Source organism: Cyprinodon variegatus, unplaced genomic scaffold (genome assembly GCF_000732505.1).
Source record: "Cyprinodon variegatus isolate N-32 unplaced genomic scaffold, C_variegatus-1.0 Scaffold95, whole genome shotgun sequence".
In the NCBI taxonomy this organism is placed as follows: Eukaryota; Metazoa; Chordata; class Actinopteri; order Cyprinodontiformes; family Cyprinodontidae; genus Cyprinodon; species Cyprinodon variegatus.
The window spans coordinates 1,581,944-1,607,347 of record NW_015150548.1 but is presented as its reverse complement, the minus strand read 5'-3'; the positions used below and the strand labels follow the sequence as shown (position 1 = coordinate 1,607,347).

The 25,404-nt window shown below is 37.7% G+C and overlaps 3 protein-coding genes across 5 annotated transcripts in view; all 3 read right to left on the bottom strand.

The window, feature by feature from the left end:
* Positions 1-6: 6 nt before the first annotated feature.
* On the bottom strand, positions 7-4,796 carry acadl (acyl-CoA dehydrogenase, long chain). Its single transcript, XM_015373967.1, has 10 exons — positions 4,664-4,796; positions 3,331-3,513; positions 2,578-2,715; positions 2,260-2,424; positions 2,116-2,182; positions 1,871-2,035; positions 1,576-1,791; positions 564-691; positions 404-490; positions 7-326 (listed from the first exon to the last, which is right to left on the bottom strand). The coding sequence occupies exons 1-10, from the start codon at positions 4,750-4,752 to the stop codon at positions 233-235; spliced, it is 1,332 nt and encodes a 443-aa protein (XP_015229453.1). The 5' UTR covers positions 4,753-4,796; the 3' UTR covers positions 7-232.
* Positions 4,797-11,176: 6,380 nt separating this feature from the next.
* On the bottom strand, positions 11,177-13,696 carry LOC107084239 (myosin light chain 3, skeletal muscle isoform). The gene is made up of 6 exons (XM_015373982.1): positions 13,565-13,696; positions 13,254-13,281; positions 12,198-12,341; positions 11,946-12,116; positions 11,780-11,857; positions 11,177-11,701 (listed from the first exon to the last, which is right to left on the bottom strand). The coding sequence occupies exons 1-6, from the start codon at positions 13,565-13,567 to the stop codon at positions 11,673-11,675; spliced, it is 453 nt and encodes a 150-aa protein (XP_015229468.1). The 5' UTR covers positions 13,568-13,696; the 3' UTR covers positions 11,177-11,672.
* A 4,843-nt stretch (positions 13,697-18,539) lies between these two features.
* Positions 18,540-25,404, bottom strand: part of lancl1 (LanC like 1) — a 15,516-nt gene continuing 8,651 nt past the window's right edge. For all 3 annotated transcript variants that reach the window (XM_015373980.1, XM_015373979.1, XM_015373981.1), the window contains exons 4-10: positions 24,320-24,530; positions 24,083-24,230; positions 23,853-23,999; positions 22,433-22,615; positions 22,177-22,353; positions 21,648-21,720; positions 18,540-19,180 (exon numbers count right to left, since the gene is read on the bottom strand). In XM_015373980.1, the coding sequence (XP_015229466.1) occupies positions 19,104-19,180; positions 21,648-21,720; positions 22,177-22,353; positions 22,433-22,615; positions 23,853-23,999; positions 24,083-24,230; positions 24,320-24,530 (1,016 nt within the window). In that variant the 3' untranslated portion in view covers positions 18,540-19,103. The remainder of the gene's footprint in view (positions 19,181-21,647; positions 21,721-22,176; positions 22,354-22,432; positions 22,616-23,852; positions 24,000-24,082; positions 24,231-24,319; positions 24,531-25,404) is intronic.

Sequence of the window (25,404 nt, the reverse complement as noted above, 5' to 3'; positions counted from 1 at the left end):
TTTATTTTGTGTACAGATCTGACAAAGAAAGACAATAACAGATCAGATTACAGTACAATTCTTCCCTTTTATCTAAAATCATATTTTTTTTTATTATAAATTAGATAAATTACATCAACTGAAGAACAGAATCTACAAGAAAATTTCAGACTGAGTCCAGAAGTGGTTCTTTGTTCCAAAAGGTTTCATCCCGCTTCACCCGGCGCTTCGTTTACATGAGACACCCAGAGTCTCACTTCTGACTAACGATGCTGCGCGCAATCAGCTCCTTCATGATCTCATTGGTTCCTCCGTAGATGGGCTGAATGCGCGAGTCCACAAACGCCCTGAAACAACAGAGAAAGAAGGGTTAACATAAAGCAAACGTCTGATCAGGGTTCTATCTTAAAGCTGCAGAACCTACTTAGCAATAGGGTATTCCCACATATAGCCCCATCCTCCATGGAGCTGCAGGCACTGGGTGGCCACTTTGTTCTGGAGATCTGACGCCCTGTTTGGGAGATTTAGAGTGAAGGTTTTTTTCTTTATTTTTGACATTTGCGATTTTATGTGAGATTTCTCACCAGAACTTGGCCATAGAGGCTGTGGATGGATCCAGGCGTTTCTCGGAAAGCAGCGTAAGGCAGTTATCGATGAAGGCACGGCCAACGCAGATCTCTGTCTTCAGCTCAGCCAGCTTGTGCTGCACCGTCTGGAAATCACAAAGAACTTTAACTGGTGGATGATTGGTCATGCTGTGGGCCAGCTTCTCTTTAAAGGTCTAAAGAAACTGTTTAATTTGCAAGATATGAAAAACACCAGTGTAATTTAAATACATTAAATATAGATTTTGCTTCATCAATAAAATTCCCTTGTGCATCTTTATCAGGGTCGGCAATAAATGGGAGACCGTTTCCATTGGTCTGCATGGATGTTAAGTCACAATGGCATTTGACTTCAAGTGAAAAGAATGTGATTTATATAACAAATCTTAAAAAGTGTGAAAAAGTTACATGTTAAAACTTCACGTTACTGAAATAAAAAAAAAACATCTATGAAAAAAAGTACATAACTCTAAAAACCTTTTTTCAATTATCAAAAAACATTTTCAATTATGATTTTTTCTTTATATCAACAGATCATGCTTTTTGCTTGCAACCATTATGGAACAAAATCACTCAATATTTATAAAGGATGTTTTAATGTGTTTTAATTTACTCATTTTAAATACAAGTTCACTGTGAGCATATTTTCTCTGAAAGCACCAAGTTTAGTCCATGCAACAAGTGAATATCCACATTTTTTATAATAAAAATAATACTGAGGAGAAAATATAAGTCATAGTTTAGACATAGAGCTACAATCTATGAGTTACCCTCATGACTTCAACAAAGAAATGTAAAGAAAAAAAAATTAGGCAACACAGCCTCCTAACAGATTTAAGAGGATAACAAAGAAAATACAAAGATACAATCCCGGACAAGGCCCCAACATATTTTTCACCTTTACTGTTTCGAGCCATACTATTGCTGGAAACTATACAAAAGATGCTTTTTCAAATTGAGAACTAACAGAGGGTCATTTGGTGATACAGACCTGTAGATGAGCGATGGTCTTTCCAAAAGCCTTCCTCTGCATAACATAGTTCCTGGTCTCCTCAAACATGAACTCACAGCTGGACATGGCCATGTCAGCAATCACTAGACGCTCCTGTGGCAGCTCATTCATCAGGTAGTAGAAACCCTTGTTGAGTTCACCCAGAAGAGCACTAGCTGGAAGCCGCACATCCTCAAAAAAAAGTTCCGCCGTGTCCTTTGAGACAAAAAAGGAGAAATCAAGCATCCGTAAATTGAGCCATTCGTTATGAGGACCTGCAGTGGAAACCCGCTACCTGTGCCTTCAGGCCTATTTTCTCAAGTTTCCGTCCTTTTTGGAAGCCCTTCATGCCATTTTCCACAAGGAACAGACTGATGCCATGTGCAGCTGCCTTTGCCTCGCGGTTTGTCACGGTCACCACCACCACCACATCCGCCATCCAACCGTTAGTGATGAACACCTTAGAGGAAGAGAAAGACATTGAAGCCCATGATGCATTTGTAGATGAAGTTCCCTACTGGATTTTTACTAAACTCTTACTTTGTTGCCATTCAGGATCCAGTCACTGCCGTCCTTCTTGGCATATGTCCTCACACCCTGAAGGTCACTGCAGCAGTTTAAACAGAGACACCTTGGTTAGGAATATCTTTAACGCAAGACAGGAAGTGAGGATGCCATCCTCACCTGCCGGCTCCAGGCTCAGTCATTGCGATCGCCCCAATGCATTTCCCAGCAGTCATAGTGGGAACGAAGCGTTCGATCTGCTCCTTCGTCCCATAGTTTACGATGTAAGGCATGACTATGTCCGAGTGCAAAGCAAAACCCGGACCCGTGCAGTTGGTGTACATTCTGACAACGGAACAAAGTTGAATTTTATTATAAAAATAACAAATGTTTAGTCTTAAAAGGTTGCTTCTCATTTTAAAGTATCTGTATAAATGTTTTCAGTTATTAATAGCAGATATCAATGAATACAGATAAGTGGATGAATTGCAAACTCACTGCTCTTCCCATGTAATGGCTGCAGAAAACACATCCCCTCCAATGCCACCATGCTCCTCCGGTACCATCAACCCGAGCAGACCTTGCTCTCCTGCCTTTTCCCACACCTCCCTGCTCACCTGGCCCGCTTTTTCCCACCTGGGAGAACAAATACAGTTCTAACCTAAACCGTAAAAAAAATACTTTTTCTTTCATCATCTCCCTCTGGCTCTATGGAGTGAATTTTGCTTCATTAATCTTGTGAACAAATAACATGTTTTGTTGATGAAATAAAAAAAATTCCTTCTAAAAATGAAACTTTTACATTTTTTTTTTAATGAAAAGAATGGTTTTGAAAGAGATTGTTATGCTTTCTGATTTTAGTTTACTTTCTTTTCTCCGTTTTAATTTTTCAAATTATGTTTTACAGCTAAAATTTTCTTCACTTCAAGGCCAGTACAACTTGCTCTGAACCGCCGAAAATGTCGTTTTAAACGTCCATTTGCAATTTGAAAACAGTGCATTCAAACTAAATCGAAACAACAGAAATATGTAAAACAAAAAGAAAAAAAGAAATTTATTTTTAAATAAACTTTCAAAATATAACAGCTGCAGAAAAAAATACAAAAATAAAATTCTAAAATATGAAAAACACATTTCAAGAAAAAAAGATTGGCAAAAATAAACTTCCGATCCCAGATGGCCTTTTTTAAAAATGTTAAATTTATAGCAATTTATAGCAAAAATAAGTTCACTCCATATCCAACCACCTACTCTTTGTGGTGTGGAACAACTTCCTCTTGGAAGAAACGCCGAACGCTTTGCCTGAAGATATCGTGGTCCTCGTTAAAGATGCGACGAGTCCCGATGTCCATCAGGGTTCTGGCGCTGGAGGTCTCTGGTCGGATCGAGGCGACACGAGGCGTCCCTTGCTGCTCAGCCTCAGTGTGCTGCTTCCTGTGAGGAAACAGAACTATAATGGTTTGTTTTGAGAAAGGTACTGCTCCATTTATGAAGGGAATTTTGCACCATTATTGTGGACCACATCACTGAATATTGGAATAAAAAAAAACAAAAAAAACATTGTAATCCATTAATGAAATTTTTGAAAACTTTTTCTCAGATGATGTTAAAAAAATAGACACATACATTTTATATATATATATATATATATATATATATATATATATATATATATATATATATATATATATATATATATATATATATACACACATTTCTTATTTTCACATTTTAAATTAAAGTTTTTTTAGTGGCTGTTTTTTTAAAACCGAGTTTTACCGACTGTATTCTTTTAAAAATCGTTTTATAGATCACATTCTCCTTACTTCAAGCCCACTACGAACGCTGCCTCTTGACCTGTAAAAATGTCATTAACATTTTTTTAAATGCAGTTCATAAATCTCAATCTAAAGAAGACACTTAAAAAAATAAACAAAAAATCTGGTAAGTTTATTCAAGGAAAAAATAAAATACAAAAAAATTTATAAAAATGTAACAGATTTGAAAAAATTATTTTTTGAAAAACAAAATCTAAGACAGCAACGGTTTTCTTTAATGTTTTTTGAAGTTTCATTTCTTAATTGAATTTTCTTTTAATCCCATTTTAAAAAATGTTTTCTTTGCAATAATAATAGTTCAATTCAATAATTCACAGTTTTTTTTTTATTTCTGCATATTTGAACCAAATTGATCTGAAACTGGTTTTAATTGTCACATTTTTCTCTTCCTTCAAGTTATAGAAACATATCAAAATTCCTTCTTTTTTTCCAAAAACATTCTTGTTTCGTTTTCTGAGCTGATTAAAGTTTTTAAAACTGATATTTAAGGATCTTTCCAGTAAAAGAGGCTGTAAAAGAAGTGTGTCAAAGGTTACAGTGACCTGTTTACAAACAACCTTTGCATCCAATAGAACATTTGACGCTTATGCCACAGAGTGATCAGAAATGTTACCGTTATAACTTCACACTAACAGACTAAAAACATTTCTGCTTTTAAAACTTAGATTTTTTTCTCCCTCTCAGCCACCTACATGTATCTATCTCTCTTTAATAGTTAATAAGAAAATGTAAACGTCGTGTTTAACCTGGCAGCGGCTGCAGGAAGCGCCTGTCCTCGTCTGGAGACATTTTTAACTCCAAAGAAACACGATTTAAAAGCTTTCTTTAAAAACATCCTGGTTGAAAATCAGTCAAACAAACGCAGAAACAGGAGAAGCAAAGATCGTCTAGTTTATAAACACCGACCACTCGGTTGCTTTATGCTACAGGTGTGGCAGGCGTTTTCATTTTTTTTTTTTTTTTTTTTATTTAACTTTGGTTTGGTTTTCTAGTATTTAAAACACAGCTTTAAATTTAATATGCGCGTACATTTTCTTTTTAAACTTTAAACGTTTGTTGTCTTTCAGAGAATGCACAAAACACCTCATATGCAGCAGAGTGACACCTCTTTTTTTTTGTAGTTTCTTTTTTTTCTTCTTTGAGCTGAGGAATCTGGGGCATCTTGTTCCCTGCTGCCACCTAGTGGTAGATTCTTAACAAGCCACTAATCTGGATTTACGTTTTCAATAAAATGATAGACATATAAAAACCTGTATATTATTTAAATCCAGATTTTAAGACGGATAATTTTTTTATAATTACATCAAATCTAAAAAGGATTTAATTTTGTAAGGAAAAAAAAAACAAAGGTTGCAAAGTGCTATAAAAAAGTAAAAAAAACAGGAGTGGCAGAGATCTAACAGAGTCGGAGTAAAATAGTGATAATGAGAAAGGTGTGTTACTGTAAACTTATAACAGGTCCAAAGGTTACTGGGACTATTAAAATAGACTTAATAACAGGAGGTAAGTCTGCTGGTGAAGATTCTCAGTCATCCAGGTCATAATCAGGGCCGTAACTACCATTGAGGACACAGAGGTCATGCCCTCGTTATCAATTATTTTTTCTATTGCTTAAATTGTGATATTCATCAAAATAAATTACAGTGAATCTGACCGTAGGGCTGTAGTATGAGCCATTTCTGCAGCAGTCTATTGTCAATGCAGTTGCCAAGATGGTTTACTATTACCTACATTATGGCTTCATACAGGTTGGAGAACTTCTCACATACCATTTATTTTGCACATGCTCAGTGTAACACAGTAGTGCACACATTACCAAACAACCCATATGCTGTTTCACATGGCTTTGCAAAAAAAAACAAAAAAAAAAAACAGAAATATCCACAACAAGGGCGATGATCTTTGTCCCTCATCAAACTGTGATGTGTTTTATATTTCAAGAACGAAAACTAGCCCAACTATCTAATAAAAGCAGCTATTTAATCACCCTAAGTCAACATGCACTGTTGCTATGGTAACTAGATGTTCTGACTCTTGGCCTCTGTATTTTTTGGGTGCGGCGTACAGCCCTGGTAATGATCATTCCAAAAAGTTATTATTATTTTTTTTAATCCACTGCACTTTCTTTCAAAATTTGAGCGTTTCACTTCCCATCAAGGACGTTTATCAAATGAAAATGTCAGAATTAGCGTTGAGGTTGAAGCTGTATAAAGTTGCCCAACAACTTGTTATGGCTTAGAAAACATGAAAATTGAACCAGGAGAATGGGTCCACCCCTTACGAATGGGGAATTGTTTTGGGTTCTTTGTTAGACTTTTCTTTTTATTGCTTTTTCATTTTTTTATTTATGGTGTACCCGCTTTTCCCCCATAGACTGCTGGAGATAGGCATCATGAGCCTGAAGGTGCAGAAGATGGGTGATAAACTATTTATTTTTCAAAGTTTTATTATTTCAAATAGAATTTTTTATGGTTTTATATCTAGAAATCTAATGGTTTTCTCAAATTTTTTTTTTAATTTAAAATATTCTAGTTTTTCTAACAAATCTTATATTTTGACTTTTCTTCACATTTCTTGCTTTTAGATTGAGCTTAGCAAATTGAATCAAATGTATTTTTTAAATATTCAACGGGACGTTTAGGTTAGCATGGTATCATTTAATGGTATATTTAATAGTGAAATGAACTACTAGATAAATAAATACATGTTTTTTTTAATTATTGGTATCTTTATTTCGAACATGCAAGAGAAAGACAAAAAAAAAAAAAAAAAACAATGTTTAAAAACATTGGAGAGAAAAACAACAAACAAGAGTGCGAAAAGGAGTAGGAAGAAGTAAAACTTATGTACTCCTACCCCTTTAATTCTTGTATTTCTTCAATTTACAATATTTATATTGTAAATTGAAGAAATGTTCCATCTACTTACGTCATTTTTTCATTTATTATTATTTTTTAATCATATTTTTTTCCCCTCATGTACTTGCAGGATCACATCATAATGATCAAAACTATCTCAAGACCCCCCATTTAAGGTCCTGACCCTTAGGGGTCCCAATGGTCCCAACCCCTACAATAGGAACCTTTGTACTAAATAAACATTGCTGTATTTACTTTTTACACGAGATGGTATGCAATGGTAATTAGATATTATTAATATTAATCATATTATAAGAATGATCTCATAATTTGGAGACAAAAATGATTCAAATTAGTTTTATTTGTTAATAAATGTGGCAAATGCTGTTTATCCACGTTACTCACTTTAGATTTAGCTTCTAAACATGTAATTGTATGGGTGTGTAGGGAACAGATGTGGGTTAAATGTGTAAAAATATGTTCATTCTAAAACTACTACCCTGTGAGAAATTGAGGAAAAAGTAAAAACTATCTCCTCTCTCCACTATACTAAGTATTACCATATAGTCAACATTAAGATTTAGAATTTAAATTGATCCACATGTTGTTATTAAAGGGATAAAATAATAGGTAGGAGTTGTCGGTGTCTTTGTGCCCCAGTTAAAAAGAGAGAAGAGCTTAAATTTACAGTTTTCTGTGTGAATAAAAAGGAGAACAAAATAACTATATTTCAAAGCAAAAAAATTAATATAAAAAAAAACAAAATAATTTACATCATTGAAGTTAGACTGTATTCACTTCCTTTTATTACCACAAGGGGGCGACCGTTTTTAACTTTAGCACTACTCCTTATCTAAATCAGGGGTCAAGGACCCCAAACTGATGGAGAGGGGGCCCCTAATTTTATATATATATATATGATATGAAACTGTGTTATATCAAACCTTTAGTCACTCTATTACAGATGGAATCATGTAACAAAAGTAACTTCGCCCTGGGATTATTAAAGTATTTCTGATTCTGATTGGCTTTCTTACGGAAGAGGATTAGGGCCACTGAAAAAAAAAAAAGTAACTGATTTTTAAATTTTATTTCAGTTTAACATGTTTAACAAAAGTCAGAATTCTGACTTTTTTCTCAGAATTCTGACTTTTTTCTCAGAAGTCTGAGATTAAAGTCAGAATTCTGACTTTTTTCTCAGAATTCTGAGATTAAAGTCAGAATTCTGACTTTTTTCTCAGAATTCTGGCTTTTTTCTCAGAAGTCTGAGATTAAAGTCAGAATTCTGAGATTAAAGTCAGAATTCTGAGATTAAAGTCAGAATTCTGACTTTTTTCCCATACTATACTGAAATAAAATAAAAAAAATCAGTTAACATTTTTTTTTCAGTGGCCCTAAACCTCTTCCGTAGCTTTCTGCATGTTGGTCCGAAAGAACTATTTTCTAACGATTTCTAATCAGAACATTTTCCCTGAATGAATGAAAATTTTTGTTTTTTCTCCATGATTGGTAAATAAGTTCATATTCCATCCACATTCCTGAGCTGTAGTTTTATTTTACTCTACATGGACTGTACCTCTTATGGTTCACTTGGTGCACTTATCACTAATATTGTTTTTTGTGAATTTTATTTAACAAAAAAACCCCAAAAAACTATTTAGATTAACTCTCTTTTTTAAGGAAGACCAGGCAAAAATTTAATAAATAAACATGAAATAAATCAATAAAAAACTGTTCCAAAACATTACATATAAACTGCTTCGTCAAATACTACTTGAAAAGAATTTTTTTTAGAGAGTTAGATCAGGCAGACTCAAAAACCCTGAAAATTGAATAAGACCATCAATCTAGCTTTAAATGCACTCAGGGAGATATAGATATAGACCTAGAATGACCTTAATTATAAAGCAGAACCAACAATGCAGCCTGTGGTAGACACAGAAGCATATCCAATGCTAGAATATAACTGACAGTCATTGATCAAACTGTTGCAGTTGGTGACAAATCTCAATGCAAAATAATAAACTGTGTCAACCTTGTAAAAAACACTGGGTGGATGCACAAGTATAACAGTGTATTCTTATTATCAGTTCGTACGAAATGGTACCAAAAGTTATGCACAGTAATTCCGTATATTATTGATGTTTTTTTTCGTCATATTTTTACGTCTTGCGATATCCTTGCGCATGCGCATCTTACGCACCATTCAATAACATAGAATTTAACATACAATTAACCCTGACCCTAAGATACAAAACAGCAAGCAACGTAGTTCGAGACATCAAGAAGTAATTATTGCACTGTTTTTCCCAGTTTTACGTCCGTCCGCGGATCTGCTTTTTTCGTCTGTCTGCCTGCGCATGCGCACTGATTTGTTTTTTCGTGGAAAAACGTCAAAAACTTACGAAATACTGTGCATAACTTTTCGTACGATTTCATACGAACTGATAATGACAATATGTTGAGTATAAGCTCACCATAGTCCAACACAGACGAAAAAGTGTTAGCTATAAGTCATTTATTACATCCATCCATCCATCCATCTTCTGACATGCTTAACCCAAGTTGGGTCAGGGGTCTCCAGCTGTCTATGGGCGAGAGGCATTGTACACCCTGGACAGGTCGCCTGTCCATCACAGCATTTATTACATTAAAAGAGAAAGTTTCTGTCTCAACTTTTTCAATAATTGATGCACAGGTGTTTAAGAAGTGAAGGAGTCATCTAGATACCGATGTATTTATAGCAGGAATCACACATGGTCTAATTTTACTCTCGATCCAAATGCCTCAAATTGGTAAGGTCCTTGAAGCTGTGGTGGAAATGCAAACACAACAGGTCAATAAAATAGTGCAAGCAGTTAGGAAGGAACTAAGACCAGCAAGCAAGATGCTCTCCAGCAGCAATTCCATTAGCAAAGGGACCTCCTGACATTCATAGACAGAGCATTTAGGCACAAACAACATCATGAAGTTGAAGAAAAATATATTACTTGGTGAGATGTACTCTGTGTAACATACAAATGTTCTCCCTTTCATATATTTTGGGTTTTATAATGGAGGGCAGCAGCCCTTTTTCTACATTTGAGTAGTTTTCTGGAAGGCTATGGTAGAAACTTGACCAGCGTGAGTCCGTAATGACGTCAGTGAGGCTGAAAGCTTTCTGTCTATAGCTCCTTTACCTGGATAGACTTACTCTTGGCCCCACCAAAGGTGAAGAGGTAAATGCTAAGAACAGGAGGTAGGAGCTACAATTAGAGGTACTTGGATTGAGCCTTTTGAGTTGCTAAAAGAATAAAATCTGTCTGGGAAGGATTCAGGACAAGATTCAGCTTTAGTAAGCCGACTGCGTCATCTGCATAGAGATGAACATTTTTGGTTTTCATAAAACAGCTGTTTTCATGTCTTGTTGGGCTTGCAAAAACTGTCAGCAGGATGTTAACTGCCTGCATCCTGAAGCAAATGTTTGTCTTTGAAGATGTACTTACATCAGTGAGTTATAAAAAAAAAAAATGAAAAAACATAAAAAGCTATAGTTCACCAGTGCAAATGATCGGTTTGCATTTATTCAGCACAACATGTTTTACAAAGATTCTCAGGGTTAGTGGCATGTTTTCTATAAAAAAAAAAATGCATCAATTTCATTCTTGAAGGGGGATTTTTTAATCACGCCACAGATGATTTCAAGTCATTTCTATAAAATACTTGTAAATAAAGTAACAAGTTGTAATGGCAGAAAAGAAAAACTCTGGGTTTCTTATAATTTTTAGGAAGTTTCGTCTAATTACGATAAATAATCCATATCCAGATGACATAATAAACATATTTTTAATCTTATATTTTATGCATAAAGGGATTCAAATCATTATGAATTTGTTGTAATTTTTACTATTTAAAAAAGACAGATAGGAAGTTGATTATTTCTGCCCTTTATCTCCCTAAAATATGAATTAACTCCATAAATGGAAGAAAATGTTTTGAAATAAGCAACAGATAAAAAAGCCAAAGAGGAATGTATTGTATAATTATGCATTGCAACCATATCCTTGTATTAAATAAATCACTTATAGAAAATTAAAAGTCTATTTATAGGCATAAAATCAAGTACTGTAGAGGGTTAAACACCTGCCAGTCCTAATATGTAATATTTCATTAAAATGTATTTATTTATGTATCAGTATAGAAATAAATGATAATATGACCAAAAGATACCATCTAAATTAGATTTTAATTTGTCTATTACCTGAAAAAACTAAATGGAAGATATTTGCAACAGTTTGGTAGCTTAAAAATAGGTATCAAATAAACTGATCCAGAGTCTGTAAAAAAAATTGGAGTTGGGAGAATCTAGATTTAGCGTCTAGATGTGAATGTTAGTAATGAAAGATCAAGAATCAGCCCGGGTGGGATGTACGTTGGAAAAGTTTATTCTGACATGAATCAGAGTGAAAATAAATACAACTTTTCAGGGAGGTGGGAAACTTCTGGCGGTCTGTCCACGACCGCTCTCCAGCACCTTTGGCATTGCTGGGCCAGTGATGACGGAACTGAATGAGGTGGCGGTGGGAAGGGAGGGATCTACCCTCACTTGATGAGTGGTCACCCCTTCTCCCCCGTTCCTCACCCCATGCGGCAAGAGTGGCGACATGCCCCGGGGGGGAGAGTAGAGGCCGAGTGATAGGTGGGGTCTACAACAAAAGAGGTGGCGTCCTGAGAGAGGTGGGTTTGAGACGAAGTGGAAAGGAAAACAATAAAACAACAAGATGGGTTTGCTTCAACATCCCTTGTACATAGTCCTTGTCTTTCCTTGGTTGGTCTTTATAACAGTGTGATGTCCAGAACACTGTTGGGCTGTCTGTAGGTGAGCTACAGTTTCTTCAGCACTCGTGCTGCCGGCCTCTTACACAGACATGACGTGCTTGACGAAAGCTGCAGGAAAAGGTTTGGGTTATTACATGGTTTCAATGAAACATTAAAAAATAGGGGCCTGAAAGTTCGAAGGCTTACCCTCATAGTGTACACTGCCAGCCTCATCTTCCTGTCCAGTCATAAGGGCGTCAATCTCAGCCTCATTCATCTTCTCTCCTGGAGATGTGCAAGAATGGATGTCAGATTCTCAATTTCAAGCTCCCTGCCTGCTAAGCAAACTATATATGTGCCTGTCTAAATTTACCCAGAGTGGAGAGCACAATGCGCAGCTCAGCGCCCATAACTGTGCCGTTGCCCTCCTTGTCAAAGACACGCAGACCCTCAACGTAGTCGTCGTAGGTTCCCTTGGGTTGGGCGTCGACCTCCTTCAGCATGGGCAGGAAAGCGTCGAAGTTAAGCCTCTTGTTGGCCATGTCTGTTGGTTTACAGCACTCTCTTGTTTAGGGAGATACAAGAAAACAGCTGGAACTTTCCTTGAAGAACTTTATTCTCCTACCGTCAGCGCTGGGGTTGCCAAGGATTTTGACAACAGCCTTGTTGGTGGGGTTCTGGCCCAGAGCACGCATGATGTCGGCCACCTGGTTGTAGGCCACCTGGTTGTCACCGACTCTGTCAAAGAGACCAAAAGCCTCCTTGAAGTCTAAGGGAAAGACAAAAGAAACGGTTGAGTTTCAAGTCTCGGTAGCAAGCTGGGAGATAAAAATCTCAGCCTGCTTGTCATAATTGCCTTTCTGTGTTTTCGATGATTAGAACATTCTTGTTGGTGACAGCTGCACAATGCCACGCTGTACTGAAGATTAAAAAGAGTCTTAACCACATGCTTTTGCCATTGTTAATGGCTAACTAAAAACAACAGCTGTATCTAAGCAGAGATGATAAAAAAATGGGCCCCAGACAAAGGTTTGCCATCTCTACAAATCCCACCAGGAACTCAAAGTGACCTTTTTGAGTGATCCAGGCAATCCAATGTCTCAGTCCTAGCAGCAACAGCTGTACCCTCTCCTTCAACCCCGACCCCTCCTCATTCTTGCATGGAGTAAACTGATAGACCCTGACAGAGAAAACCAAAGCCATAAAGAGACATGGCTTCAGCTGATTGAACCTGAGAATGCTGACTATGAACTTAGCGACACCTTGCTTGAAAAAGGATCCTAAAAGATACCAAGAAAATGGTTGCCAAAAGACATAAGGGTGTTTCTTAGACTCTCGAAGCAGTCCTTGACACATCTCTCTCAACAAGAAAATAACGGGATGGAGATGGTTTGGTAATGCAATACCAGTATCTGGGAATTAACACCACTTACGCTTATAAAAGGGGGCTAGGTCGTCTTAGAATAGACAATTAAAGTCAAGTGTTTGGAATGCTATCTTCAACAGCTGTCTTTGCTCTGCTTTTAGACAAGAGATGTGGTTTTCTTGGGGTGATAATTGGAAAATTTATATGAAAATTTCTGTTGGCTGGTGCAAAACACTACAAGGATGTATTTTCTCGTATTTTCTCTCCACCCGCTGAATTGACGTAGCTTTAGCTAGCGAGATCTTCTTGACTTACCCTCAATCTGGTCCGGTGTGAACTCCGTCTGTCGTATAGAAACACAAAAAAATGCACAAATGAACACATGAATCAAAGAATAATAATAAAAGCAACCAAACCCACTTCATTCCAAACTATTGGTAAGGATGATGGAGCTCTTGTGTTTTTCTTTGGGTATTTGTTGAACCCCTTATAGCCAGGTTGACGAAACAAACACAATTTGGAGTCTTGCAAATGGGAAATTCCAAACAAAAAGCTTTAAGGGGCCCAATCTGATAGCAAAAATCCAAACCCAGCCCAAATTGAACCATCCAACATTTTCTACACACCATTTTGGAGAGAAGGTGCACAGAGGAGCGGAAAGAAAGGAGAAGAGAAGCTGAAGTCCCAAGATAGAGTGGTCCTGAGCCATGGTCAAAGCCCCCTTATTTATGCCTGGCATGTGATGTCACATATGCTCATAGTGGGGGTTGGGGGATCAAATGACACTTTGGAACATCTTTAACTTTCTTAGGGAAAGAAGAGCTGTGCTCCCCTCAGAGCAAAGGGAGACGGCCTTTAGAAGGGGAAGGGACTATTTTTGGAAGGCCAAGCAACGTCTCCAGAATTAAGACATGGGGTTTATAATTTCTAAGGAATGAAATACTAAAACTACCTGGTCAGTGGAGGTAAACTTTCTAGAGGATAGCTAACAAGGGGGAAATGCAACAGATCAGGCTGCTTTCCTCAGATGGATCCTTGGACCTGTCAATCTTATTTACAAGGTGATATTTTTAAAACGGCCAGAACACTCCTCCTCATATGGTGAAATGACAGCAGAGGGAAAAAAAGCAGTTGAAAAGTTAACTCCCCTTCGGCAGGTATGGAGTTGGTGAGCATGCTGGTAAACTTGAGATCCATGAGGTTTATCATACAGAAGTTTTTTCCTTTTTTCTTTTGCTGCTTTAACAAACCAGATAAATCTGCAGTCGAAAAGGTAAACATTGTAAAAAAAAACAAAAAAACAGACAAACCCTGAGTGCAGTCATGTCTGGATCTACGCACTTTAATCGTTTTCATTCAAACAACAAATTCTGAACACTCACCTTAAGTTTTGATGAACAGAATAGCATAACTTTCAGATTTTATCTTTTAAAATGTTTATTGAAGTAGCAGCCTTGAAATGAACATCTTGTGAGCTTTTTTAGAGGGAATTTGTCGTATCGTTGATTTTTTAATTTCCAAATAATCTACACCTCAATCTCAGTAATAAGAATCGAATACTGTAGTGTCTCTATGAGCTTTGCATTGGTGCCATCTGTTAACATCAGTTTTCAAGTCTTGCTTCTCAGTTAGACTCCGAATGTGTCGTTGTGACACCAGAACACCGTGATCTAGAACATTCCACTGCAGCTATGGCTTTACGTTACGAGTCTTTGGCTCAATCCGAATATTTCAAATTGTAGCCCCTATCGTTCATCTTTCGTGGGGTCAACAGTAAGATCTGGGTATGGAAGGAGCACCTGACTGCTGTGCTGAATCCAGACAGCCTTCAGCTTCACGCCTGTCAAAACAGGGCAGATACAAACAGGAATGACGCTAGCTTAGTTCTGAAACCCAAAACATATGACGGGTAGATTAGCATGTGTCATGCAAAGAGTACATGTGGAAAAAGAACATTTATTTCTGTTAAACTCTATGAGGTTGGCTATACCCATATGACTATGACGGAAAGGATAGGGGCAAACATAAAGCTAGTGGCAGCTAAGGCGTCTCTATGCTAGCTGCATTGATGCTAAAGAGTGCACTACTTCTTGGTACTAGTGCCTTCTTTCCTGCAAGCACTATTTGGTTAGCAATTATTTACGGAGTGAATATTGTTCCATTATAGCAAAGATGATGGAAAGAAATGGGGGGAAAAAAGTAATCCAGAAACTTTTTTTTTTACAGACTTTTTATTTTCAGTTGTTTCTAAATTTGTTTTCCATTGCGTTTTTCGTTCCAAATTGCGTTTCACAGATCACATTTTGTTCTCGTCAAGCCCAATGCAACTGCTTCGCTCTTGGTGCACACATTGACCAATACAATTTTTTTGCTAGGATCCCTACAGACCAATAGAAACGTGTCTCCACTCTTCTCTCCAGAGAAAAATATGGCCGCAGTGGAGAGGTTATCCAGCCTGATAAACCAGACTAAATGTGAGATTAAATGTGTAATTTAGTCTGGCCCTGATGAATGAGACATTGGAAGATTGTTGATGAGAACAACCCGTTGTTTTTCAAACCATGTCTGTGCCTATTGGCCAATGCTCTGACCAATGAGCACAACTGACTGTGACGTCGTAAGTGCGACAGAAAGCTGGTTGGGGAGTGTAAACAAACAGCCTGTCGATAAAATGGCGAATCCGTCCTTCTTAAAAATGAATGAGCGTAGAGCCTCTTTGCATCCAGAAATTCAAAACACATCTCTGCATTGTGATTGGCCAGCCAGTTCTAGGGCCTGAGGCATCGATCTAGGCTAGACCAAACTCGCAGGCAAAAATGAATTCAAAAATGATCCGGTGGTGGGTGGGGTTAATTTACTAGGATAGAGGTTATCTGGAAAAAGCAATTTGAAAAAAAAAAAATCAATATGCAAAAATATATTTAAGCTGTAAAAGAACAATAGGCTACTATATCATTTTAAATTGAAAATATAAAATATGTCTATTTTTTTATTTGAAAATATAAAATAAAATAAAAAATATTTTTAAAAAGTTGAGAAAAATAAAAACAACCCAAGAAGACAGCAGTAACTCAAAAACAAATTCTTTATAAAAAAAATTATGTTTAGGCCTACTTTTATTTCTGGATCACATTTTTTTTTTATTCCATCTCCCAATCCATTTGTTTGCAGCAATACCTGAACAAACAGTTTTCCTCCAGAAGTGTCCTCATCTGATCAAAGCATCCTCCTGATGTTTAAGCAGGCCCCTAAATGGCTTGGTAAAAACACTAGATTTCAAGGGACCAATAACTTTACAGTCGACAGATTGTCTTACCTCAAGTGTCTATCTCTGCAATTCTCCCAGATATATCCCGGCCCAGACTGCCTGTTTATTTGGACAGCCGTGTCGTCCATTATAATATGATGATTATTGATCTATGACAGGATGGATGTTTGGCATCTTTTCTGACCCTATGTCCTTTCCCTATCGACAAGCGTTCTTTCTGTGTTCATAATCCTGTTTGTCTCCTTCGGAGAACATTTGGACTAATACGGAGATTTAATTACATGTAAGACATTTTAATAATTAGGTGGCCTCAGCTGTTTCTGTGGAATTTATTCATCCATGTTTTTTCCCGGCTGTTCCTCTGCTCGTCTAAAATGAGCTCATGATTTCAGTTTTTGTTGGATGTATCATCGCACTGTTCAATTCATACTTACCCAGAGCTAAAAAATAAAATAAAATAAACCAATTTTCAGTATTTATCAAATATTGTTTGGTCAGTTAATAAAATCCTCAGAGTTATGCAGTAGATTTTTGAGAGCTCCCCGTCAATACAGGGGTTGACGGCTAACAGATGTAGCGGCCCTATCCAGCCATCAACTTTTCCCTGCGATTCTGAGACATTTGATCAGCTTTCAACCACCTCACCTCCAAGCATCCTTTAGCTTCTACAATCTTAATCAGTTAATCCCTTCTTAGATGACCATAATATCCTGAGGTTTTTCTCAGTATGGTTTTAAAACTCACCACAGCACAGAAACTACTTAATCATTACATTTTAATAACATCTTTGTGTTTTTAATTGCTGCTTGACTAAACGACCTTTTTCCAGCTTCATGTGGGTAGTTTTTGCACCTACATTAAACTGATTTAGGTCCTCTTTAGCAGTCAGAACCATATGTTAGAAGAGCAGATTCTAAACCCTCCATGGCGTTCCACAGGGCTCTCTTTTTAGTCCCCTACTTTTTTTCCCTCTCTTTAACCTAGTGCCTTTGGGTTTATTAATCAAAAGGCATCAGATTTAAAGTCTGTGCTAAACTGACGATTTTTAGGTGGAGGCGGCATAATAAATATATATAGATATATACATACACACACTCACATTTCCATCAAATCCACATTTGTTTAGCCTTACACACATCTCAGCCTGTTGGTTTAAGCTCATATTTAACGCCGTTTCTAATTTAGGTTTGAGGTAGTTTTTATTCCAATATTAATCATCTGGAATCACCTCCACTCTGGTCTCTTTATGCGTTTTAGAGTTTAAGATTAGCTTATTTGTAGTTCAAAGTTTGTGTTGTTTTTTTTTTCCTATTTCACTTCTTAGAGGTGCTTCTGCCTCTCAAGCAGGAAGTCATCCATCATTAGTAGAAAGTCATCCATAATCTTCTTGAAAGGCATTTCTTTGATCTTTGGCTCAACTTTATTTTTTATAATCAGCTATAATAATGGCAAAGTAAATAACTGCAAGAAAAGGGTAGTTAAAACAGTGTTAAAATCTCCACAGAAGTAAAAGAACTGGTTTCTTTCACCACATTTCTGGTAATCAAGTTAGTCGTTACATTGAAAAACTACAACAAACATTGATTTTCACTGAAATTAATGCTGCAAACTTTATTTTTCCATTTCCCTTCAAATGTTACACGACCTTATGAATTCATCAATCCACAGAAAGTTAGATACATTTAATCATAGCTCACATCTTTGATGTTTCTTGGCAATATAAACACGAGTCTCTAAACATCAGCTGTTTTATCAACAAACAAATTTTTGACATTTTGTTCCAAAGATTAGAAATAAAATAAACACCAATCAGAAACACTAATATGTGACCGTTCATCTCTTTATCGACTGTAACCGACCGGTTGGACTCCAGCAGGGATAAAAGCGTTGGAGGACATTTGTAGGAGTGCGTGCACAGCAGCAGCAGCAGCCGTGTCCTGATGGCCACACCTTCGGCGCAGATGAGCTCTATTTTTACTTTCAGTCCTGTAGGTGGTGTTGGGTTTCTCCTGCGCCCCCATTTCTTAAGTCTCTGGTACAGTAACCACAGCTCTGACTCCTCTACAGCTCTCCAAGATCCCAGCTGGCATTGGCCCATAAAACAGCCTGAGGGTAGTGAGAGGGGCTAAAAAAAAAAAAATAATAATAATAAAAATAATAATAAGTCGGATTGTGTTGCTGATGGTTTTCCAAAACTGCTTTTGGAGAAACTTTTTGAAAATAAATTGACTGATTTCAATTAAAACAATTTAATTGACATTTAGCTTTTGAATTTAAAATCAAATGTCAATGTTTTAGTTTTAATATTAAATCTCAGATATATTTACATTTTCCCTTGCATGATGGCTTTGAAAAACCTTTTATGTTGGCACTAAATGTCAAACTTGACAGTAAAGGCATTTGACTAATAACTCTCTGCTGCCACCTAGTGTATTTTTCTAGCTGCTGCTGCTGCTGAAAGGAAACAATAAAACAAAAAAAAAAACTTAAGTCAACTAAAGCATATATCTGTCAAATTTTATTTTTCAGTCATTATCATAAGACACAGCTCAAGCTGTTTCATAACTACCTTAATTAAAGTGTTATTACACCTTGGAAAAAAAAAAAAAAACAACAACTTATGCATTCTTTATTTTAATCTAGACATTAAAACATCTACATTTCAAATGTTACCAACCTTTTCTTCAAAACAACCGAAAAACAACGTCACTGAAAAACACAAAAAATACGCACCGGAAAGCTTAGCTGATCTGTGAGATAAAACAGGGAATCGTCTGCGTAAAAAGACGTTTTTGTCGCAGGATTAAAGAGATGTCGCGTCCTTGCATGCGTATGACAGCAAGCGTGGTGCGGTGTTGGTGTTTTGGACGAGGGAGGCGACTACCTGTGGACACCCTCTACACCTCAAAAGCTGGAAACCTCGCTCTCATTGGCTGCAAAAGGTCTGTCAGGAAGTAGATGGTGCCGGCCATGCCTGTAATGAGAAGCGAAAAGGTGGGAAGGGAAAAAGCATGTTGTGAAAGTTTTCTTTTTGCTATGTTAAGCTGTTATAAAGTATAAAGGAAAATAAAAGAATTACAGCACAAACTGCTTTATAGACAGTTTAGCCTCTATTTTTACCTTTTTTTATCTCAAAATCTAAATGTAAACAATCTGATTTAAATAGAAAAAAAAAACAAAAAAACAATTTACATACAAATGCACTTATTAAATAATTTTGAGGGGGAAACATAACTTTTCCAATACAACATCTTCCAAAGTGGTAAAGTACGAAATACTTTACAAATCATGGAGGAAAAAAGCGAAAAATGTTTTAACCCGATTAAGCCGAACTGAAGGCCTGGTTACTAGCAGATATTTAAAAATAGAACCTTTTTGACATTCTGAGATTTCTAGTTAGCTTCTTCTTCGGAAACTAGTAGCTTATGGATCTGTTTTTCAGTCGTTATTTCATCAACAGACAACAACTGACACTATTACCCTAACGTGTGGAATTCACCATAGCTGTTATCTCAGTCATTTGCTTAACTATATCTTTTCTAAATAATATGCAATTTGTTTTACAAATATTTATGCAGATACAGCTCTATACGTCACGGTCCGTTATCTGGATAAGGTCAATAACGAACTACTACAGGATCTAATGTTCACTCATAAGTGGGTAGTGGAGAAAAAAAAGCTAATGGGATTTAAAACAGGGTTCCTAAAGCATGAGGCAAGTTAAATTCAAGACTTTTTAATGCCACTTGAAATAAAAATTTAAGACCAAATTCACAAGAAACAGAAGAAAAACCTGCTTGCGACAACTTAACCCAAAGGTTTATTATAACATAAACCACTGTACTAATGTTTAAAATATTGAAAAACTTCCCATACAGGAAGAAAGCTAAAAACACAAATGACGGATATATTTTAACAATTATTTAACTGAATTCACAAACTTTGTTTTAGCAGGGAACAAAACAAATCAGTTTTAAAGCCACAACATAACCAGTGCTAAGTCTTTTTTGCAGCTATTTTTCTTTGTATGGTTTTCTTAGTATGTGGAGGGTGGAACAAAACTGAGAAATAACGGCTGTTTCTCTGTAACTCCATTTTGATGCTTTGTGTTTCGCGCTTCGCATGTGACTCCACTGCCTTAATTCCCATCGTTCTGAGCTTGAATTGCTTCTTGCACAAAATCCACTGTGCCTCATGTGTGTTCCCTGATACTGGTTTTAACCATGGAGAAAACTCTTGGCTGGATAGCCATTTTCGTTACATTTACACTAGCTCATATTTTCCAGACAAAAAGTAAATGGCACATCTCCCAAATGTTCCGGCCGCAACAACGCTTTATTGGTTCCGCTATCGGGACGGAACCAATAATGGCGAGCCGTTATAATTTTTTTTAAATACATTTTTTTTAAATGTTTTATTTAGATAAAAAAAAAAATCATAATATAAATAACTTATTTATGATGTTTTAAAAAAATAAGACCAACGAAAGACTAATTTAAGACATTTTAATACCAATTAAGGTCTTAAGTTTTATTTTGAAGAATTCAATGCCTTTTAAAGCTACAGTGTGTAATTTTCAGCGACAGCTAGCGGTCAGACTGCAGACTGCAGCAACATGAACATCTCCCCCCCCCACCGCTTCTCCCCCCCAACAGTACGGCGAGCGTTACGGGACAAAATGTCTTCCACGTCCGCATCACCTACCTTCTCAAGGGATGAGGTTTGTTTACAAAGATAATTTTACAGATAGTATTTCATTAGTCTGTGTGTTCAGTACCGTCTCAGTTCATCTCTCACAACTTGACGTAGTTACTTTCGAGCGTAATGGGCGATCTCGCAATCGCTAGTTTGTTGGCCCTGCGCTGCCGTAGCGCAAAAATGTCTGCCTCCATGGCTGCGAGACCCGCTCCTATGTAATTATAAATAACGAATTCTAAGGCAACGCAAATATTAAGGTTAAGAGGCTGAGCTCGTAGATGATGATAAATAACATAGTTATGTATAATATATTACATTTCTGACTGTATATCCCTGTAATTATTACACACTGTAGCTTTAAGACTTTTTAAGGACCCGCGGGAACCCTGTAAAAAGACCAGAAGAGATTTCCCCAAAGTTGAAAACTAACCATTTTCTTTCAAAATGTCACAGTTGGTAAGAAAATAATCCTAATGTAGAAGTCAAAGTATTTACTTATTCTGGTGTTTTCGTCAATAAAATTATGTAGTTTTTAAATGTGATACAATTCTTTTATTGGATGTGATGAACTGTTTATCCTTACTTCGGTACAGATTAATTGGGATCCTTAAATAAAAAAAAATAAATTAAATAAGTTAGAAACATCTATCTGGAAAAGGGTCTAAAACTACTTCTGATGAGGTATTATCCTTAAAAGGGGAGAAACAAATCCCAGAAGTGGGATCATTTTGATATTTTCTTACCTTCGAAAAGGGAGAAGGGGGTGTCTGGTGTCCGGCATCCATGCCTGCCGTAGTTCATGCACCAATCTGCAAACTGCAGGGAAACAGAGCAAAGAGCGGCGCGGGGCGGATTAATCCTGAAACATTAACTGCTAAAGCTGAGCTCCTATTGGTCTGACTGGGTTTGGGATTAGGATCAGGCCTCCTCTGAACAGACCTGTATTAATCAGAGGACGAGTTGGAGCTCTGCCAACAATAAAAAATAAAAAAAAGGACCCCAGTGTCGTCGCTCAGGGACAGCCGGTGACCTGCCTGTCAATAAACATTAAAGGCTCTGTCGCCGTCTTCTGAATAATTTTCAATTTCAGGGCTGGCGCCGCACCGTTTTCGCCGTGACTGCTGCTGCTTTGAAGCCAGTTTAACTGAACTTTCAGATCAAAGGCAGAGAAAGAGGAAAAGGAAAACAGACTCAAAGTTTAGTAAAATTTGGTCTAAATCCTGCAGAGCTCCGTCTGTGGATACCGATCCTGAGCCAGCGGCGCTCTCTCACCATGCAGGCTCTGTAAAGATGCTTGGGGTCCTGCGTTAGCCGGTAGAGGCCCAGGAAGGTGTAGGCATTCCCTGCTGCTCCGTGGCAAAGCCCGTAGCCTTTCTTCAGCAGACCCCAGCGCCACACCACCTCTCCGCACTGCAGAGCTTCCTCCAGGTACTGAGGGATCCCAAAAACCTGCAAAAGGAACAACAGCAGAGCTTTAACCACTAGATGGCGCTGCCACTCCACTGGTATCCGCTCTCTGGTTCCTCACTTTGTACGCCTGCAGCAGCATGTAGACCACCCCGGGGGATCCGTGACACCAGTGCACCAGCAGGTCCCTGTCGTCCCCCAAGCAGGGAGGGTAGTTCCCCGTGGGCAGCCTGAGGCGGCAGACGTGGTCCACGCTGGGTTTCACCAGCCGGTGAACGTGCTCCTCTGACGAGACGAAGCCGGGCTGCGGAGCAGAGAACCTTTAGTTGGTCTGGAGACAGAGAGCTGAGTGGAGGGTTTAGAAAATCTACTGGATTCAATGCCGGAAAAAGAAACCAAGTTTATCTAAAACAGTGAAGAGTTTAATGTGGAGTTTAATGGAGAGTTGAAGAAAAACCTTTAAAGGCAAAGGCAGGGAGATGGTTTTTTCAGTTAATTCTTTATTGAACCATTTGAGACGACATTAAAGCCTGAAAAGCCGGCCCTGAACTTTTTACATTTTAATGAGAAGAAAACTGAGGTTAAAGTATGCTGCATTTTATTACTTTTAACTATGTTCAGCACGTTTTACAGCTGTTTTAAAGTGCTCTACAGATAAAGCTGATGAACAAGTTTTAAGAGGAACTTTGTCATATTATCTTATTTATATTTCACTTTTTATATTTTCATTTTTGATTTTTTTCAAATTTTGTTATTTAAATGTGTCTTTTTCGGATTATATTTTAAAAATGTTGTTGCTAACGTGCAGCAAACCAATAGAAATGCCTCTTTTCTCCTCACTCCAGAGGAAAGCCCACCCCCAGAAGTGAAGAGAAGGTGATTTAAAAAGACTGCAATCTGTAACAATCATAAAAAATCTGAAAAACTTAAATATGAACAAAAAATGTAAAAGTATGGAAAAATAATTTCTGTCTAAGGAGAGAAATTTTGTGTTAAAAAGTTTTTAAAAGTTTCATTTCTGGATTACAAAACATTTTCTTTGTAATAATGGAACAAAATTCACCCCGTAGGTTATAAAGCGTACTGCTGAAAACGTAACAGAGATAAACGGATATAGATTTCGTGGTGGAGACTGGTTATTTAACGCTGGTTATTAGTAGCTTTTTTCCATATAGTTGCATTTACAACTACAGTGTGTGAAAATGAAGCACAGCTGCAGCTTAAACATAACAACGCCGTGGAAATGCGTAACAGAATTATCTGCCTGATTCAGGATAAGTCGCAGATTTATTGCTCCTTAACGTGAACCATGAGATCCTCATCTGGTCTAATAGGTGAACAAGATCACCTCTTCAGGCCAAATTAGTTGCCGCACATAAGAGTCCGGTTGTGCTTTCATACTGACCCAAATGGGACCAATTTTAGGTCAACCTGACATTAAATTGATCTAAAGCTACAGGTGTGAAAACACCCTAAACCCTCCAGCTCCATAAAGGCTTCCCTCTGTTTCTACAGGTTAGAGAACTAGACCCGTGTCCCACCTGCATTAGGAAATAGTAGATGCCTGCGAGCCCGTGAGCGGCGCCAACGTACTGCTCCTGGTACCACTCGTACATCAGCGGGCTCTGGTTCTGGACCCTGAACTTTCTGCTGAGGTGCTCTCCTGACGCCAGAACGGCCTCACTGATCTGAAATGGGGAAGAAAAGTAATTGAAATCTGAAACTACTGGAAGATACGAACCAGAGCAGATGGACCCTGACAGGCAGCCACCTGCTGGATGTACTGCAGAGGGATCCGATCCTGACCAAACTGCTGGTTGATGAAGACCAGGGAGTAGAGGAAGCCCACGCGGCCGTACAGCAGCTCATCTGGCAGCCCGCCGGAGCCGTTCACCACCGTCTGGTAATACTGCATCAGTCTAAGGAGAGAGAAGCAGCAGGAAAAGCTCAGAGCTGGTTCCACCTTTCTTTCATCCAAATAAAAACTCCAAACCAAAAGAACGGCGACCTGTTGATGCATTCGTCAGACTCCTGCGCCCTCTGGAGGCGAGCATACACCACAGCAGCTATGGCCAGCGGCCCCGTGTCTCCGCACAGGAAGGTGACGTCGTGGCGTTGGGTCAAAGACTTGAGACTGCGGCTGACGTGTTCCAGCGCTTTCTGCAGGAGGGACTCCTCTCTGAACACGCTGTGGAGATGCAGGTAGAGCAGAGCGATGCCTGCCAGGGAAACCAACCAAACATGTCACGTTTGAGTTAGACACTTTGATGAACAGATACTGTGGAAAACAACCAACGTGTCAAATTTATCCTGGGTCACTTTGTAAACAGCACAACACCGACAGGACCGAGTATCCTCTATGCATCATCTACAATTATTTCCAGGATTCTTTTCAATTAAAAAAAAAAATCTCACCTCATCTTTTGTTCATACTAACATTCATCCCTTCGGATTATACATCTGATCTAATGAGCTGACACTTTAAAAATACATAGTTGAGTTCTTAGAAGATGCACTTAATATGGGATACTGAGATAAAATGATTATTTTATTATCTGGGTGAAACAGTGTTGCTTTCAGAATGTGGCAAAAAGTGGAAACCACTGTTCTAAACCAATAAAATGAAGACAATAAAGAGCCTTAGGCTGTCCGTGTCAGGGTTCGGCTAAATTGAAATATGTTTTGTACCCTAAAAATCTGATTTATGCTGCCTTCTGGAAAAAGTGAAGATCTACTAAAACAGGAATCAGGAAGCATAATGCAGAGATAATTAACCAAACAAGCCCACAGCAACATTCTGCTATTTTTAACAAACACATCCCACAGCATGATGCTGCCATTTTAAAGAAAACATTCAAATGATGCTGTATTTTTACATGAAACAATACAACAAGCTGCGTTTTTCAGTAAAACAATCTCAAACATACTGCTGCCAGTTTTATTTAAACAGTCCCTCAGCATGACGCTGCCAGTTTTATTTAAACAGTCCCTCAGCATGACGCTGCCAGTTTTATTTAAACAGTCCCTCAGCATAACGCTGCCAATTTTAGTTAAACAATCCCTCAGCATTACGCTGCCAGTTTTATTTAAACA